Below are 20,244 nucleotides of genomic sequence, written 5' to 3'. Positions count from 1 at the left end.
CGCGGCTTCTGCGGCTCAGCCCCTCGCCAACAGCCGCCCACCCATGGAAACGTCAAACTCCGCCCCAGCGGGAGTGCTTTCAGGGCGACGACAGATGCGTTGCTCTCCGAGTGGCGTGGGCAGGCAGCTTCTCTGCGCGACGTCCTTTTATGTTATTTTATTGATGATGGGTGTATTTCTTCTTCTTCATCACCGTCTTCCCTAAAGGTGAAATCGCGCTGCAGAGAGAGAGACGCAGGCGGGCGGGCAGCCGGGCAGCTGGCCAAGCCAGTATCGCGCGCGCAGCATCCTCCATCCATCCTGGCCGCTTGCTCCGGGGCCGCTGGCTGGCGGGCGCGCGCCCCTACTTCTCTCTCTCCTTCACACACACACAATTTCTCAGTCCGCTCCCACAGAAACAATCCTGCTCCTGCCACCCATTGGCTCGCTCCCCAGCCGAAGGCAACCCTCATTTCCAATTACCTCCCCTCAAACACGCACGGTCTGAGGAGGACACAGCCTTGCACGCACACACGCGTTGTGTTGTGCATCTCTCTATGAGGGGACTGAGGGCGTTAAAAAAAACATTCGCTCGTCGTCTTTACAGAAGCCCTGCTGCTGCCCCGGCCACTTTGTTTTGTCACAATGTTTGCGGCGGCGGCGGTGGTGGTGGGCAAGAGCGTGTAACCGAAGACGGTGTCTGTCTGTCTGTCTTGTCTGTGCGTGTGGGGAAGCGTTGTGCGTTTGACGCGGGGTAGCGGGAGAGAACAGAGACGGGGGCGCCTTGGTGTGTTTTCCGCCATGGACGACCGTCCCCGCGGGGGAGGAGGATGACAACTGAAGCATAAGAAGTCCCCCCCCTTTTTTTTTTTTGAATTTGAGCCTGAGCAGCAGCAGGAGAAGAAGAAGAAGAGGCGGAGGATTTGGTGACAGTAGAAGCCCCGCCCGCTGCCTGGGCAGGGGGGCCGTCCTGCTTGCTTGCTTGCTTGCCTCCCCCCCCCCATCTCCCTCAGAAGAAGCTGGCCGTGCTCCTTTCTTTCTCTTTCCTCTCTCCCCGCACCCCTCCTTCCCTCTCGCATTCACACACCGCACACGCACGCCGAGCGAGCGAGCGAGCCTCTCTTCGCGCTCCCTTCATGCAGGCGAAGAGCGAGGCAGAAGATGGCTGACTCGCCGGCGCGACCCACGCAGCCCAGCCCGCCCGCCCGCATCCCCGAGCCGCCCAGCGGAGAGCCGCTTTCTCCTCTTGACACTCCTCGCTGACGCCTTCGCCCAGCGCTGAAAGCCGCCGCCGCCGCCCCCCCCCCTCCTTGGTTCCCGCCGCCGCCGCCGGCCACCATCCTCCCTCCCTCCCCTCCCTCTCCCTCTCGACAACCTTCCCCCTCTCCCTCCCCACCAACCCAAATAATACCAGCAGCCATTTCATCTCCGCCAAAGTAGATACACACAAAAATGGCAGAAATGGAGAAAGAAGGGAGACCTCCGGAAAATAAAAGGAGCAGGAAACCGGCTCACCCGGTGAAAAGGGAAATCAATGAAGAGATGAAGGTATGTGCGCGCGCCCTTCCTTCCTTCCTTCGCTCTCTCTCTCTCTGTGTGTGTGTCTCTCCTTCTCTCTCCTTCTCTTTTTCTCTCAGATGCGAAAAGGGAAAAGGGAGAGATGGGGGAGGCTCCTCGCAAACACCCCTCCCGCCCCCCGTGCGTGGAGATGCCATATAAATAAGGGGTTTCTCGGGTTTTTTGTTTTCTGGTTTGGAAATAAGAATAATACGAATAAAAAACAACAACACATCGCCGGCACGAAATACAAGTCCCAACTCTTTCTCCTGAAATGCAAACAGAGACCACTTCACACAGGCTACGTACAAAGCCAGGTCACTGAGCAGCTTTGATTTATTGCTCTTAATCACCATCAGTGGCTTTTGGGGTTTTTTGTTTAAAGGAAACTTTCCACCCCGTAGAGGTTTCAGCGACCCCTCCTTTTTGTTTGTGTGCTATGCCAAATCACCCGGAGGATGTTAAAGTTAGAGAAGAAGGGAAGTCATTTAAGTCCTGTCTTTCCCTCTCCTCTCGGCAGCCGCCCCCCTTTTCCAGTAGCCAGCTGCTGCAACTGTGTAATTAAATTGTCAAAGTGAAATGTTATGGTCTGAACTGCACATCATTCTTGTGCTTTGGACACAAGGGTCTCTTGTCCTTCTCCTCCTCTCTTTTGCTTGATCCGTTTCTGTTTTCCATGCTTCGTTTCACAGTTAATCAAACCAGAGGAGTGTTGTGTTGAAAGAGAGCTGTCCGAAAAAAAAGGTTCATGCATATGTGTTTTGTGTGTGTGTGTGTGTGCATATATGTATATATATATATATTACAGGTTTGTTTGGAAAGGTTGGGGCCGGAGGAGAGAAAGTCAGTGTCTTGACAGGAAACGATGCCCATCCAGCTGTGCTCCAGAGGTAGGGCTATGGGCTGCCTCTCCAGATGTTAGCATAGCAGCGGCTGCTCAGAAACACACCTCAGGACTTCTTTTCTCCTGGGGTTGCAGGCTGAGCTGAAATGGTCCTCTGTTGCATGCCCACAACTATGTTTATTTTATGCTTCTCATCTGTCCTTACCCTGTGGCTTACACGTGTTGCAGGGCTGAGATGAACTTGCTTTTTTTAAAAAAAAAAATCAAAACCCAATAATAATGAAAACAGCACAGTTTTGAATGTGGAATGAAGTGGCATTCAGCTGATTCACAATAGGTTTGATCACAGCTGTTACATCCTGAAATGTGCAAGTTATGTGTTGAGCTGTAAAATATATACTGTATCTATGCATCTACACCTACTATGAGTATAAGGATAGTAAAGCATATGGATTAACAGGGCTGTTTTGTTTATTTTCACCAAACCAAAGGATAATCCCCAGGTTCTCTTTCAGTTCTTAATTTAATATTGGGGAAAGTTCTTTCAGTTTGCTATATTTGTATTCCTTCTTTTTGTGCTTACTCGGGATTTGTTCAAACAGCAGGCAGATGGGCATCTGAATAAAAAGATGGCATGCGTAAGAGAAAATATCCTGCATATCAATAACATTTATTCATTCTCTAGACTAGATCCTCTACATTCCTTTGCAACAGCTTTATTTCCTTGAGACATGTATGACACCGTATCTTGAGATGAAGCATTGTACACACTTCAACTTAACACTAATTGCTCAGCTGGATCAGGCTTGAATTTGTTTTTGTTTTCTTTTTCTTGTTTTCTTTTCTGACTTTTTTTTTAAAGAGGGCAGGAGAAGGGGGGAACAGTGGGTGCAGAAAATTGCCCCACTATGCATTATCCCTTTAAGACACTGCTTCATGCAATCTGTGTGGACTGCAGTTTTTAAGTTTCATAGGTTCTAGGATTACAAATTAGCTAATTTTAATCAAAACATGTGAAATGTTATCCTGGCTGGATATAAAGGCTGACTGTGCTGGATCCTCTGGGTTTGTTTTGTTTACTTTGGCTGCAGGCACACTTGGTGGTTTGGGAGATAGTTGTTCTTCTGCAGTATAACAGATGTTTGTCTGAAATGGTGAGGAAGAAACAAAAACAACACTGTGTGTGTGTGTGTGTGTGTGTGTGTGTGTGTGTGTGTGTGTGTAAGGAGGAAAAATTACTCACATTTTGTTTTTATAAAAAGGCCATGATATTAAGTGTTTGTATTACCCTTAATCAGATAAGTTTCTCCTTTCCTTAAGCCTCTGTTAGCAGTTGAACAGTCTTATGATAAATAAATAAATCAGAATTTTAGCTGTATGAGCAATTGACTCCAAGGTTGTGGACTGACCTAGCTTTGGAGACAGTTTTTATAGTTTGGGTGGTTGAAAGGTGAATAGCAGCAGAAGGTTTCAGACAGCCTAGACCACTTACCAGAGCAAGTTGTCTTATTAAGCTTTCAGACCACATTCTTTTAATAGGATTGGTGGTTTTCTCCAGAATGGTCTTAAATTATAATGAAAGTTTTAAGCTGATTGGCATCCGAGTGTGTTGCATATGTGGACGGCTTGATTACCATTCTGAGAATAATTCTTCATTTATTGACTATATTGGAGGGATTTCCTCCTCTTTACAGAGTTAAAGAGCATAGTGACAACAAACTGGTAACACTGTATGCAACAAAATGTCATTGTGAACACAATGTGCCCTTGTGTAGGTACATATCTGTACTGTTCAAACAGCTTGACTGCTTCCCTTCATCTGAACTGCTTTCATCTGGACCTGTGTAAAATAAGCTCTGGTAAGTAATCACGACAGAGCAGAAAGAAAGGAATGTATATACAGCAATAGACAGCCTAAGCTGTAAAAACTGTAACCTGAGTCCCAGCAGCAGATCAGATATCAAGGCTGTAAGGTAGGGGGAAATGAAAGAGATGAAGGGGAGGGAAACAGGAGAGAGAGGGTTGGGGAATGGAAAAGTCAGCTTGGAAAATGAAGGACTAGTAGGAGGGCCCCCTCAGGGAAATTTGGCTCAGGGATTAGGGAATTTTATCATGGTGTACAGTGACCTACTCAAGTTTCAGCCCATGTTGGATTGAATTGCTTCCATTTGCTAGGAGTAAGAAAAAGGGCCGGCGTGTATGTGATTCCCTCTCCCCACCCTCCTTCCAGTAATAAAAAGCCACTGGGTACAAGTGTCTATTTTAAGTCCAGCAAATACAAGGCACTATGAATGAGTAATAAAATTACCTCATCATACAGATTTTCTTGAAGATTGGCTGTTTGATAGAGCCTCATAATTTGCTCAGTAATGACGGAGGGAAACTCAGGCACTAGCTTTTCCTGTGTCACATCAGCAATACAACTTGCTGCTCAGTTTTAATATAACTGGAAACTGGTGTTGTTTGCTGTTTCATCATGGTAGATATTACCTAGCATTACCTAGCATTTTGCTTATCTCTCGCCCAATGTAGGTGACAGCTGTAGAAAATGTCAACAACATTGTGTGCAAAAAAGTGCATGGCTGCATAGTTTGCCTATGTTGAATTTCAGTAAAATTCAGTGATTTTTTTCCCCAGACAGAAATGTTTTGTTTCACTCTGACCTGCAATGTATTTCCAGTGTCTTAATTTCCCCCCAGTTCTTCCTTTCTCTTTGCCTTCCTTTCCTGCTGTGGATAAAGGATGCCCTTAGAATTGTAGTGTTGTCTCGTAGTGATGTGAATACTGCACAAGGTTTACCATTTACCATATCAAGAATATAATACTTACGTGTGAGATGACAAACTTAGTATTTGCACATATGTTTCATCTAATATAAGAAATTCAGAAATCCACATCCCTTTTACTCAAGAGAAATCTTATTCATGTCAGAAAGATGGTTCCATATAAATAGATTAAGGTCACACACAAGTTTAATGCCAGATAATGATGCAACTGTCAAGAATGCAAGAAAAGTGCTTTGAACCATACGTAATTAATGTACATTTGAATGAATTAATGTGATTGCACCTATCAGATCGTACTGAAAATTTTTCTAAATAAACTAGACTGAGCTAATCTACACATTTACCTTCTTTGTCTATTGTGGGGATCATGATTAATCTGTTTTATAATTTCACAGGGCTGTCTCCGTGAGCCTGTGGTGTTTACCTTGTAGATTCTCAATAAGTAATTTGTAACTAAAATAGGTTTTACTCCTGATGTCTCCATCTGTTATTATTTATTGGTAAACTGTTAAAGGTTCTTACATTTTAACATTTCTGCTGGCGGTGATTGAAATATGTATCACAATATGAAAATCAGTAAAAAAAAGAAGGTTCTGACAACAAAAGAGAGTGGGAGACATTTAAAATTATCCTAGAGAATCCCCTGATTAACAAAGACATATAGTCAAGGAACATCATGATAGATACTATGAAGATACTATTCAAAGATTTCATGAAAGTAAGGGGCCACTATAAAGCCTGGATGACTTATACATCCCCCCTCAGTGTAGGTAGGTGGGTAGGTATATTTTTAGAAAATGCCAATAACCCTGGGAAATGGAGCTGTTCATATAGGCTAGTGTATGTTCATTGACATTATTGGCCTCTACTCTTGAAACCCAACAGAAATAAAGAGAATGATGAGTCTCTCTCTCTCTCTCCCTCTCTCCCTCTCCCCCCCCTCTCTCAAAATTTATTAGCTTCAGAGAGATGTTTAACTTTGTGCTTTAGTACTTAAGTTCACTCATGCAAGGAAGTAAAAAGAGAGAGAAAGAATTCACTCTGCTTCTTTCAAAGTCTGAAATAGGCGTTCAGCAACATAACCTAGAAGAAAATGATTCTGACAGACTTGTCTTTCGTGTTTCCTGTCTGCAATTGCCAGGTCTCACCCCTTGTTTCCTAGCAGAGAAAACGGCATATAAAAATTTGGAGAAGCACATATCAGTGAGATCTATATATTTTAAGAAATGGAAAGAATCTATTATCAGTTATGCAACAGCAAGCCCTATGTTCTCTGCATGATGATATCACAGTAAAATATAGTCAATATACAGTACTGTGTAAATGAAAACAATTGCTGCTGCATTTTTAAGCCTTTAGTCTCTTAAGAGAAAGATATATAATCATATATCCACAAGTCTCCTTCTCTGTGTCATGTATGATAAAAATGCATATTCCCATACAGGATAACATGATAGTCTTTTTCACCAGCCAGATGTAATATGTGTGTGTACTGCAGAATCTAAAAGATTAAAGTGATGCATATTAAAAATATTGCAAAATAGTGGCCTGGGCTCCTTCAGGTGAAAAATGAGCAAAAAGCAAAACAAAAACAATTTTAGCTGAACAGAAGGTTCTGTAGAATGTTGAAGGTTTTGAAGGTTTCTTTGGCAAAGATAATTCTCTCCCAATTTGACAGCACACAAGCAATCACCTGCTTTGTCATTTTAGGTATTCCTGGCAACCTGGTTTTAACGTTTCCTTGGCTTTAGTTGTTTGATTATATATGAGCCTTTAGAATCACAATTCAGAAAGTTATCAGTGTGAAATCAGAAATAGTAAAAAATATAGTGCTAGCTGGTTGTCACAACATCAAGAAATATAAAAATGACTAGTGATTTCCCCATTTTCTGTTATTTTTATTGATGGCAGACATAACTATCATTTGGACTTCCTATATCTTCACAATCCCTATACAGTCTAGGCACAATAACTCTTGGCTGCCAATTCTTGATTGCATAGTATTGTGAAATGCAGTCTTCCTCTCCATCTCCTCTTCCTTCATGCATTCCCATTCAACCTTTCTTCATCCATTGTCTCCTTTTGAGTGCTCAAATCTACCCTGTCCTTAAAAATAAGTTTTAACCTTTCTTGACATTGCATCTCCCATCACATACCATCCTCCTTTCCTTTCCCCCTTCATTTCTTTTTGAGTGTGTGGTGTGTATTTCTTTCGTTCCCCTCTTTATCCCTTCTTTTCCAACCTTTATACTCAACTGGAATCGTCGTATCCAGCGTTTCCAGTGAATTTCTCTTTGTTTATTTTGAGTGCTCGTATGTGTCAGTGTGTCTGCATTCTTTGATGTTTGATCTCCAGTATTATACTTCTTGACACACAGCATGTTTCTATTCTTGGTACTCAGAACTGAGACTTGTCCTGGTGGCTCTTTCCAACCACTGATGCTCTGTTTTCTTTGGTGGCTGTTTCTTATCACATAAGCCCCATACTGCATTACTGGGCCAAGAGGGAGGAGCCCATCCTGCAGCTGGGAAAGAGCTGCCTGCAATGCTGGCATGGAGAAGAGAAACAGCAAGGACAGACCACATTGCTTGAGGCTTTTCACCTAGCTGCTTGCAACATGGGAAGGGGCAGTGATGCAATGGTTCCCACACGGCCAGCGTCACACAAGAAGAGCTTGCTCTCTCATTTTTCCACTTGGTCTTCTGTTGTGCATCTACTGCCTTTCTTTGTCTTCTCCTTCTTCCCCTCTTCCTCCCATCTATCTGCCTAGTTCCATGCTGTCTTCCTCTTATATTTGTCAAGTTATTTCCCTCCTTTAGAAATGCTGTTTCTCTCACTATCTTAGCCTTAACTGGATTTCCTTTGCTGCCTTACTTTCAGAATTATTTTGAACTGTCCCCCCATATCTATTGATGATTTTAAAATTATCTGGCGGACAATTGTTTTATCACCTCTATAGCCTGCACAGTACACAGGTAGTGTAAAGTAAATGCTTCACCAGGGATGGAGAATCTGTGCCTCTCTAGATCAGGGTCAGCGCAGGATGCTTTGCTGCGTGAGGCAAAACAGCAAATGGCACCTCCACTGCCTTCACTTCTTCCTCCTCCTCCATTGCCTTAAGCACCTGGAGGCAGCCTGGAGAAGCCCTGGCATGCTGAAGGTGGCGGGAGAGAGAAAAGGGGACTAGAGAGGAGAAGGCAGCAGGGGGCAACAAGCATAGGGGGTGGCAAGTGTCATACGCCTCAGGGGCCTGGAACTGCCATCCCTGCCAGCTGTCCCCAGCCTGCCACCTGAGGCAACTGTCTCACCAAGCGTCATGGGTCAGCTGTCTCTGTTCCAGATACTGTTGGATGCCAACCCTCATCTGCCCCAGCCAGCATAGAATCACAGTATTGTAGAGTTGGAAGGGACCACAAGCGTCATCTAGTCCAACTTCTGGCAATGCAGGCATCTTCAAGGGTGATGGGAGTTGTATAGTGTCTAGAGGGGCACAGGTTCCCTGTTCCTGAACAAAACACTAGTTATAGAAGCAGCAGTAGTAGTTCAGTATTCTATCCTGCTAGCTTGATCTCTTTAGGACTGCAGTGCACGTTCACAAGAGGTCAGAATCCTATTTAATGGGCAATAATGGACATAGGATTGTTCAAAGGCTATTAAAAAAACAACAATCTTTATTGATTTCCAGGCATGCATCCAAACATCTATACTTCAACATGGAGAAGTACAAATCACACGAAAAGGAAAAATAGTATTTCAAATACCCAGAATAAATAAGTATAGAGCACATAATATCTATACTTGGATAACTGAGGGCTGGAATCACAGCTACTTATTCTGCAGAAAATATAGGTATTGCTATTGATATAGAAGAGAGGCAAAACAATGCGGCAAAAGGGGCTATAACATATTTATAATGTATTTTGTAAATTGCAATTTCCCCATAATGTTGGGTCAACTTCACTGATGCAAGGTATGATACATTATAATACCAATTAGACTGTCACCTCCTTCAGACTCCCCAGTGCTTTGCTACTGTTGCCATGAGTAGATACCCCACCAGAGCTGTCATGGAATCTTAGAATCTTAGTGTTGAAAGGGACACCAAGGGTCATCTAGTACAACCCTCTGCAATGCAGGAATCTCTGCTAAAGCATCCATAATAGATGGCTATCCAACCTCTGTTTAAAAACCTCCAAGGAAGGAGAGTCCACCACCTCTCTTAGGAGTCTGTTCTACTGCTGAACAGCTCCACTTATTCATCCATTCTGCCTGCCAAAGACACAATGCATTTTGGTTCATTAGACAAAAGATGGACTCCAAGGGACATCTAGTCCAGCCCACTGCAATGCAGGAAGCTCCGCATGCGATCTTCCATCCAATTGGAGACCATACTGGACCCTGCTTAGCTTTGCAAATGTGCTAGCAGGTTCATTATTGCTGCACCACTAGGACTATACCATTAAATTGCATTTCTCCCATGTTGTTAGAAAGACTGCAGTAATATAAACAACTGGTAATTTTTTTGCTACACCAAAACATGCTTCTTGAGCATCTTAGTATGCTTAATCATAGCAATAATGGTAACCTTCTGAACGCATGTCAAAAAAGGAAGAGTGTGTTGGAAGGAAACCGAACTGATATTGATTTATATATATTAGTAATAAAACAACATTTTAATATGTAACTATTTTTGTAATATTTTGTTTACAGGTAAGTTGTCTGCTGTTGCTTCTTTCTTGTAGTCCTAAAAGAGGCAATAATTTATATGCTACTCTATACTATTCAGTTAGGGTTTCCATATGTCCGGAATTTCCTGGACATATCTGGAATAGTGTTGTCTCTAGCAGTGTCTGGACAAAAATCAGCAAAAATGTCCGGGAAAGTTCGGACATATGGCAGCCCATGTTCCATTTTTGCTGATTTTCCATAAAAAAGCTCAAAAATTGTAATTTCCCAACAACTTTCCTGTCCGGATTTTCAGTGTGAAACATGGCTACCCTATACTATTCTTGCCAGCACCACTTATTTCTCGGCCACCACGGAAAGCATATCACCACACCAATTTTGTATGTTGTATCAGAAACTGTTAATTAATTTCATATACCGTATATGCTTATGGGGTCTGAACTGGAGGTGACAGACCAGAAGTAAGACCAGGGTGTCACAGTTGAAGCCCCTCCTGGTCCTGGGAGACAGCGGTGTGGGAGAAAGTGGGGAGTCTATTGACCTGTCTGTTGGCTGAAAAGCCTCTTCTTCTGTCACATCTGGTGTACCTTTCTCTGACTCGTCCCCCTCACTTGGCTCCTACCTTGTGGGCATTATGAAACTCATATATCACTGGTCCCCTCTCCTGGGTTACTGTCTTGGTCCCCTGCCTCCACCCCACACTCTTAGGAGTACTGCCAGTCCCTGACACAAGCTTTTCTTACGCTCTTAGATATCACGTTAAAATATTTTTTCTCAATGGACTTTCTATATCCACACATCCAAGCTTTAACTAAATTTGTATTAATTCTATTACTTCTTTCCATATTGTGGTCCTGGCAGTATCCATTAAGCATAATTCATTGCACATTGCTTTACCACAGTGGTGTCCCAATGATATAATATGATTTCTATATACAATTATATTTAATCCCAAGCTTCCTCCAAGAATGGCAGGATGTTGTGGGGGGGGTATCATGTTGGCTGCATTTGCACATTATGCTAAACCATTGCTTGTTTTAAACACGGTTTGTTCCTTTCACAGAGGGGCAAAAAGAAAGCTTTTTGTCCACTGGTTTCTAGCTGCTCTTGCCTCATGCATCTGTAGGCTGGTAAGTGTCTTTGGTAGAGTTGCCAAAACAAACCATGTTTAAGCAACCCATGTCTGTTGGGTTCCCATGCGGTGCTAAGCCTTTGTTAAAATAGGTCACAATTTGTAAGCCAAAAAGCGATGACTTCACATTGTTGTTTGTTGCCATGCAACAATCCATGATTAATCTGCTGGGCTAAGGCCGGATGTTCAAACAAACCACACTTTGGCTTAACAAATCATGACTTAGTGCTATATGTGAACAAGGCTATTGCACCATCACAGCTATTCTGTGTGGCAGCTTTGGCTGAAGGATTGTGATTGCATTCAGAAGTAATGCTAAGACAGGTTAAAGAAGACTTAGCAAGCACTGAGTTCATGCATTCTCCTGTCCTCCTCTGGTGCAGCTACATGGAGATCAGAAGTAAGTGTCATAAACTATAGTTTGAAGCTAGCTTGTTTCAACTAACCACAGTTAAGATTAACCACAGTTTAGGGTTCAGACTAAACACACTAAACTACAATTAAACTGAATCAGAATCAGAAGCTTCTGATATCCTACTGTCTTGGTTGAGCCAGGCTTTTAACCTGGATTTTCTACATACAGTACACTACAGTCAGATGGAAGAGCTTTCCAGGGAATATACCTTTGTTACTAATTTTCCATGGAGACTCTGGGCACATTTTCTCAGGCTAGCACTAATGACGTGGGGTCATCACATCTTCTCAGGACATGAACAGCAGAAATTTGTTCCTGAGGAACATGCAGTGGTTCTGCCATCTAACACATTTTATTGTGGTTGTGAACAGTCTGTGAAATGTGGTTGTGTGAGGCAGTTTTAGGGTAGTGCGACTGGTGCGATTGCCTTGAGCCCTGCAGGGGACACCAAAACAATGCTATAGAACAGAGCACAAGAGGCGGGGGGGACGACTGAATTTTAGTGTTGCACAGGGCGCTGCTAAAATTTGAGAGCCCAAAGTCCACCACTGGTGTGACTGCCACAGCTTCTATGGCAATGACTATGACACCATCAGTGATGAATGGCATAACTTTCTTTTATACCTAGTATCAACATTTCCTTCAGTAAATAAAAGTTTAGCCATAAGTAACAGTCATGTAGATTTTCTTATTTGTTTCTTATTTCATTGGTTGAATGCAGACAATTTATTTATCATATGGCAAATGTGAGCAAGCCTGTCCACTTTTTAAATGTACTGTATACTAATATAAAGCAGTACAGGTGACCATGGCTGGTTTTGGACTATTCTGTAGTGGCTGTTGCTCCATTCCTGATTGCTGACAAGTTCTGTTGCTATGGAGTGAAGGCTCTACCTGTTCCTCTGTGCATTTTTGCAGTCTTTTAACACTGTTTCATAGTTCTTTATAATAAAAAAATTCCTTCCAGTAGTTTCCTTCCTAGTTCTTTGTTTAGGGAAACTGATGGTTAATTTGTTCTAATCTCTGCTTTCTTTCTTTCTTTCTTTCTTTCTTTCTTTCTTTCTTTCTTTCTTTCTTTCTAAAAAATTAGGAGATTGTGTTGCTTTTAAATCTGTGAAGTCCTTTACTGAATTTTAAGAGCAAAATGAACATCATTTTAGTTTTTCTTTTAACCTTAATTTGTTTCCATTGTGGTATAGGCAACTCCCAATTTATGTGGGGGTTATGTTCCAAGGCACTGCATGTTTAAGTGAAATTGCGTATATTTGAAACACTACTGAAAAAGCCTGCAAACACCCTGTTCCACCCCCACTCCATCCTTTTTTATGATGTTTTCGGGTCACTTCTAGGTGCAGTGCAATGCATGTGTGTGCAGTTGTGCAGAAATTGGATGTGCCTAAAACGGTCACTGCCTGTATGTACATGTGAGCAAACCACAATTGCAACAAAAAGCTCTAAGGCAACTCCCCCCCCAATAATGTTCACAAAGAGTATAGTAACTTCAGAGACATGACTGTAAAGTTTCTCATTAAAAAAAATGCTCCTCAGCAAAACCTCAGTGAACAGAATGTCTATCATTTAAATCAGGGCTGGGGAACCTCAGTTCTGGGTGCCAAACGTGATCCTCCAGGCCTCTGTATCCAGCCTTTGGGATTCTCCCCTGGCCATGCCCCTTCTTCCCAGGACACCCCCCAACAGTCCTGCCCCACTCCTTCCTTGAGTAATGTGGTGTGGCTGGAATGTGTCCTTGGACTGTGATAATTTCACTTGCTTACCTGGATGGAGAAATGGGCATAGGTGTTTAGAAACCTCTGGTGTTTGCATGGGTGGAATCTAGCCTATAGTACACAGGTAAGAGTCACGTCTACTGCCCCACCTACTTTTCCTGTAGCCCCACCCATTTCCCCCTTTGGCCTTACCCACTACTGCCGCACAGCCCCTGGAAGACTGTGCATGCAGGATGTCACCCTCAGATTGAAAAAGGTACTCCACTCCTGATTAAAATCTTTCAGAATACATAACCACACTCGGAAAAGAAATACAAATTTAACCATGAAGATACATACCACCTTTGTGTGTATACAAGGAACCACATGGTGGAAAACCTTATCATGTGATTAGGTGTTGCCTGTATTCACTGATTAGCACAATTTAAATTTTGAAGTTGTACAAGGACATTGAAAGAGACACTCTGGGGAAAGTTTGCGCGTCACAGAATAGTGGTGAGAGGGCTGTTAATTGTTTGAGCAAAAGGCTTATTTACCTTGCTGCTAAAAGTGTTGCTGATGGTAGATTACAATTTGTATTTATTTTATACATCTGCTTTATGTAGTTATGTGTAAACATTGTATTTCAACAACTACAGCCTTGGCCATGCAATGTTCCTGAATATACGTTTAACGTTAAGAATCTGCATGGTGCCAGTAATGTTAATGAGGCTACTCATGAGCTAAGATTTGGCATGCGCCTACAGCTCCAAAACTGGAAGCCTGCAGCAGGAAGGTGTCTTCAGGCCAAAGTATGATTGTAGTAAACTGAGTTGGATTGTTGCAATGCACTCCTTTGTGCTTCATCTGGAGCTGCAATTAGTGCAGAATGCTGCAGCACGGTTGCTTCCAGGAGTGACACTGTCAGCATGTAGCACCTTTGTTCAGAGATTTGCACTGGTTGCCGATTTACTACCAGGACAAGTTCAAGGTGTTACTATTAGCATATAAAAGAGCTCGGGACCAGTTTACTTGTCGGATTGCCTTAGTCCGTATATGTCCACTCCTCAACCACTTTGATCTATGGAACCAATACTGTTACAGGTGCCACTTAGATTTCTTACAAGAGCAGAGAGATTATCTTTTTGTGTGGCAACCCTATTGACATCAGGCAGACAGGCACCTTTGTTTTACTCTTTTTGGTGCCTGCATAAAACATTTTTGCTTAGACAAACTTATCCAGACATGTAGAAATTACATGTTGTTGTTGTTTTTAAGCCACTGCTGATTGTTATCATCCTTTGAATATTTTTAATACAGATATTAACTGTTTTTTAATCATTAACTTTCAATGTTTTATTCTGTGTTGTTACAAACTGCTTAGAAGGCAATTTTAAACAAGCAAGCAGTATATACATTTTGTTTAATAAATAAAATTAAATGTTAATACTTGTTTTAAGAACCAGCTTTATTAAGTGTGGCCCTCCTCCCTTTCTTGAGGGTTCAGAGTAGATTACACCATAGGAAGATTAATTTCTTACAATATCCCAAGGCTTTAGGCTGAGCCATAAATAGTAATTTACTTTGTACCCTTATAGCATGTTATTCCTGCTGAAATCCTGGGATTGATATTGTTTTCTCAATGAAGGAGGTCAGTTAAGGACATATGCTTTATTAACTGTAGAACATCTGGAGAAAACAGTGCTTAAAGTTACTGGACATGAATGGGCCTTTTCTTGAGCTATGTCCTCTTTTTGCTGAGTCAGTACAGAACTAGCTTCAAAACAGGCCCATAGGAAGTTACCGGTAATCACACCAGATAAATTTGGTGGGTGAACACAGTGGTACAACGATCTTACAGCCTATGTTTATTTCAATGAAACAATGAACAAAATTTATGTTGAAGAGCTGCCCTGCCTAATGGTCTATATGCTAAAGGTTATTACATTTCTATTAACTTTCTGGGTGCCTAGTGATTTTTGCATCACTCCTTGTAATAGTGAAGTTATCGGCTGAGTACCAGCATGACTGCAACTGAAGTGGGGCCACTGGGAAACAAGGAGAAGGTATTACCATGGTTGGGGAAACCCCAAGGTTTGTAGAAGTACAAACAATATTTTGCTGTGTGGCGTCTACCTGTGAGTGGCATTCAATGCTGTTCTTTAACTAAGGGAAGGAAACCATCAATGGAATGAAGAAGGAAATACATTTTAGGTTCCCTCTCCCCACAGGCCCCTAAATATGCTTAGAAGGTTGAGAAACCTTATGGAGCAGATTTAGGGGGACATTGTGGGGTACACAATTGTCTTCCTCCAGGCCCATGTGGGGGGCAGCTGGGTACACTTGCCCCAGGTGTGTTAAGCTGGCCCCTGCCGGGTACCAGCTGCTTTACACAGGCCTCCCTCCCTCCACTGTTCCACTGACAGATTCCTTCCATCTATGGACAAACAGCATTGGGTACAAAAGTGGCTATATTGGAAAATTTATAAAGTACTCAGTCCATTGCCAAAAGATGTTTAAGTCCTGTTAGGTTAAACAAATCAATTTCAGTTTTATCCTAATGAATTGCTAGTTGTTCATGTGGTATTGCTTTTTTCCTGTGAAAATCTTGGCATTGCTTACACATGCTACAATTCCTCACAAACAGACCTGCTAATCTGTGACCAGAATACAATTACTTTAGCTCTCCTGTGAGATGTGGTCATTCTTACACGTCCATGCACATGGTGTAGTATTTTCTTCCTCATGACCGTGGGGACCACGATATGTGTGGCTTTTACAAATACTACTGAGATGTCCAATAGGTAATTATTGTAATATGCGCATGCTCTTACGACTGATTTCTTGGGACACATACCCATTGCTTTAAATATATATTCAGAGTAACGTAAAAAGTAGAAAGTAAGCCTCTATTTATTTCTTGTATAACTGAGAGTAGCATTTAATCTTTGATGATCTCAGTTCTATCTATGATATAAATTTGGGGAAATGGGGCGTTAAGCCTTTATTTGGTTTATATAAATGTTTGATATTTGTTATGATTTATCAGATTGAGCATTTATAGGTGGAACAAGTTCTCTAGAAAGTGACTGAAATGCAACCTTATGTAAGCTTGTGCAATCAGACTTCCTCTTCTTCTTCTCCTCCACCCTACAGCCCCTTGTCATCCTAATCATCCAGAGTGTATTTTGATGGACTGCAGTTTCATCACTGAAGCTGTGATAATAAAGAAAATCATAAACCTAGTGGCCAGGACCAGCATTCCCTTCTCAGTTACTGAGCCTGATCGGCTTGCCGATCAGAAGGTTGGTGGCTCAAATCCCCACGACAGGGTGAGCTCCCATTGCTCTGTCCCAGCTTCTGCCAACCTAGCAATTCAGAAGCACACCAATGCAAGTTGATAAATAGGTACCACTGTGGCAGGAAGGTAAACGGTGTTCCATTGTGCTGGAACCAGTTTAGTCATGCTGGCCACAGGATCCAGGAAGCTGTTTGCGGACAAATGCTGGCTCCCTCTGCCTGAAAAGTGAGATGAGCGCTGCACCCCATAGTCACCTTTGACTGGACTTAACCGTCCAGGGGTCCGTTACCTTACTTTATTTTATTTATTTAACTGTAGGAAAGTGGCATCTAATCCGTGCCATGCTTCTTCAATAATAATTTGTAATGCCTTTTGAGGTATCTATGGAAAGTATGATTTCTCTTAGTGAATCAAAATACGGCAGTGTTGGGTGTGTTATCAGGGTCTGCTTTAAGTCATCTATGCTCTGGCCTCCATGCCCATGCAGAAAAGGTGTGTCACAGTGGTGCTGTATGACCTGGAAAGTTAGGTACGAATTTGCTGGCACAATTCAACACAGCTAGAAGTTCTTAAACCACTTTATTTATCTTTTAGTCTTGGCATATTCACAATGGATTGATTCATCTGGTAAGATACCATCACATGTTAGTCATCTACCTAAATATGTTATAGGTGCTATTTAGAATCATAGAATTGTAGCGTTGTAAGGGACACTGAGGATCATCTAGTCCATATCCCTGCAATGCAAGATTATGTAATTGTCCCATACAGAGATCAAACCTTCAACCTTGGTGCTATCAGCACCATGCTCTAACCAATTTAGCTATAGATTTAGAATTGCTGTTTCCTTTGTTTGTCTTAAAATGGTTCATTCTTGCAATTACTAGTAAACATTTAATTCTTTCCATGCTGATTTTTGCTGGTCGTGCATGCATACATGTATGTATGTATAATCCATTATTTACACCTTCTAGACCCATGGTGTGCTCTAAATTACTGCACATAGACCAAAGAACAATCTTAGACACCACTATCTGCCAAAGGGTATGTTACATGTACAGAACCTGGACCATTATTTTTGTCCGGTGCACTTTGCCAAAATCCAATTGATTCATCTGGTTTGCTAAAGAACTTGCCGCTTTTCATTACTTGTATCGATTATTTATTCATTTCATTTGTATCTCCCCTTTCCACTGTAAGGAGCTTAAGGTGATACCTGTGGTTCGCCCTCTCTTCCCTTTTATCCTCACAATAACTCTGTGCGGTAGGTTAGGCTGAGGGACAATGACTAGCCCAAGGTCACCAAGCGAGTTTCATGGAAGAATAAGGATTTGAACCCTGGTCTCTCAGGTCCTAGTTCAACGCTCTTAACCACTGCACCACACTGGCCCTGAAAGATAGTAAAAAGTTCCTTCTTTGTGTTTAACACCTCAGAAGCTAATGCACAGTCTTAGTTCTACAGCTTTCTTCTCTGAAATTGCTTGAGAGTAAAGCCATTTAGTTTACTTCTATTTTTTGCTTTTAACTATTTTAAATTAAACAAATATTCATTTGTTCATCCTTTCTGCTGCCATTTTTGAAACTCTTTCTTAGAGCTTGTAGTGAGTGCATAATCCGCATGCCATGCATCGCTGGTACCTCATCTTCATAGAATCATATTTTGGAATTCACTGAGAGACATCCTTGACCAGTAATTAAGTACAGGTTTCAAAAAAATTCTTCACAGAACTAAGGTCTTCACAAGTCTTTAGGTCTGTGACTGATGTTTTATTCTGGCTACTGTGCAAGTGTCAGCATTTTCTTTCCCTCTGTTGTATGTAACAGCCAGAGCACAGTCTCCTGGAACTGGGATTCTTCCTTAGTTAAATATTTTAAAGACACTTTTGACTATTTAGTATTTACTTATAGCTCTGTATATTTGTTTGGAGCATTAGACTTGCCTGTATTCCTGCACCTGTCATATACTTGTCATTAGTGGTTAAGTTAATGGTTCAGTCTTTTGTGTTTTGGGGTCTCTTTTGTGACTACATTTTTAAATCATTATTTGCTTACAAAGTATCCTTCTGCAGCCAGCATATGCACTTTCCAAGACATATTTTGGAAAAAAAATTGTTACATCTGCTGCAGATTATACAAACACTGGCACCTTTTAATCTCATATTGTTGCTATATCTCTTTCACTGTTTTTGTAATTAATTGTTTCTGTCTTTACTGGCTTTGTACTCAAAATTTTCATCTCTTCCCAATTACATTCACTGTTGCTTGCTCTACTGTACTGTGGTGCTGTTTATCGGAATGCACATGTATTCTATGCCATTTCTGCTGCCTGTGACATGTTTGAATTGCCTTTTCCAGTGTTAGATCAATCTCTCTTAATTAATATTTCCATTATTTTTGTAAAAAGTATTGCATGGGAAACCTACACCCTCGGGGGGGGGGCAGAGGGGGAGGTACTGAGGGCCCCCCCAGAAAGCGGAGAAGCCTGTATTTCATCCCCTTCTGTGTCATCCTCAGGGTAGCCAATTTGAATGGCTGTAACATAGCTGAATTGTTTCTCAGGCACTAGTAAATCAGTCATTGTTCTTTGGCCGCTTTCTTGAGGCACTTTAAAACGTTTTATGGTAGCACAGGATATAAAATGCTGTGGAAAAAAATATGTGCTAAAAATATCACTGACTATCAATTCTTGTACAAAAAATGATAAATAGCTTTCTTCCCCCTCATATTTTTCCTCAAATTGCAAATTTGTGAAGGTCTGTCATAATTACATGTGTCAGTCAAAGATTTAAATGCATTACAGTCTGTGTACGTGACTTGATAAATGGACATTAGTCTAGAGGAGGTGGGACAAACCTGCTATTTCACGGTACGGTGCAAATAGATTTCGATTTATGCATTCATCTCTAAGTTCCAAATGATTATTGATTGCATAAATAAATAGGCAATTCTTCTCTTTCAGAACTTTGCAGAAAACACCATGAATGAGCTCCTTGGCTGGTATGGTTATGATAAGGTTGAATTAAAAGATGGAGAAGATATTGAATTCAGGAACTACCCCGCAGATGGGGAGAGCCGACAGCACATTTCTGTTCTCAAAGGTAATGACATTTAATGTGCCTTTGATCAAATATGTTAGTTTTCTTGTTTATTTTATCAGTTTTAAAGGTGACTTCACATGCCAGTGACTTCTAGCAGACAAAATTCAAAAGAGTACAAAACTGAATAAAATACTAGCAGTTATGCATATATAAATCTGCAACAGTAGTACTTCTTGCTGAAATAATCAACTCTCCTGAAGGCACCATTCAAGCAGCTGCCAATGGGTTGAAAACTCATGAGAAAAAGCAGTCTTGTGTTGAACATTGCTGCTGTGAAATCTAGCAGTAGGTTTTTAGAGAGGTCTTACTTGAAAACAAGAGCAATCAATTGTATTAAAAAGTTTTCTAGAAGCCTGCAGCCAAAACAACTGGCCTACCTCTTAGTGTTCCTCATTGTCTCCTTAGGGTGGCCATGTCACAATGTTGTAGTAACAGTAGGAGACACTTGCCTCAGATAGACTTTAGATCTAACAATACAATGCACCTTTGTTTTCTGGTCAAGTCTTCCAAGCTTCCTTTGCCTGCCCACATCTATGCCTCCACCCCCCACAGAGTCTCTTCATTTGTGTGTAATTCTATTTTACTCTGACTTTCTCCTTGACTCCTTACTTCAACTTAACGTGCTTCTACACTCGGGCTTTAGGTTGCTACACAGACAATACTGTTCCATTATCAGCTGGAAGTAAAACTTAGAACTGTGGCTCCACATGTTGCAGTTCTTGCTACCACCTTGCAATCA

At 41.8% G+C, this 20,244-nt stretch overlaps 1 protein-coding gene and 1 long non-coding RNA gene across 5 annotated transcripts in view; one reads left to right on the top strand and one right to left on the bottom strand.

Annotated features, from left to right (window-relative positions):
• The first annotated feature begins 388 nt into the window (after positions 1–388).
• The window catches only part of SOBP (sine oculis binding protein homolog), a 147,911-nt gene continuing 128,055 nt past the window's right edge, over positions 389–20,244 (top strand). The window contains exons 1-2 of one of the 4 annotated variants that reach the window (XM_082216621.1): positions 389–1,527; positions 19,367–19,505. In XM_082216621.1, the coding sequence (XP_082072747.1) occupies positions 1,432–1,527; positions 19,367–19,505 (235 nt within the window). In that variant the 5' untranslated portion in view covers positions 389–1,431. Of the gene's footprint in view, positions 1,528–11,204; positions 11,386–19,366; positions 19,506–20,244 lie in introns of those variants that run through there. The other 3 variants (XM_082216622.1, XM_082216620.1, XM_082216623.1) reach the window with 3 other exon arrangements.
• Positions 4,123–20,244, bottom strand: part of LOC309529006 — a 30,760-nt gene continuing 14,638 nt past the window's right edge. The window contains exon 3 of the long non-coding RNA XR_014218025.1: positions 4,123–4,220. This is a non-coding gene — a long non-coding RNA (uncharacterized lncRNA). The remainder of the gene's footprint in view (positions 4,221–20,244) is intronic.

Source organism: Podarcis vaucheri (assembly GCF_965113315.1).
Source record: "Podarcis vaucheri genome assembly, chromosome: 3".
In the NCBI taxonomy this organism is placed as follows: Eukaryota; Metazoa; Chordata; class Lepidosauria; order Squamata; family Lacertidae; genus Podarcis; species Podarcis vaucheri.
Note: the sequence above shows the minus strand (reverse complement) of the source record. Positions and strands in the feature narration are given on the sequence as shown.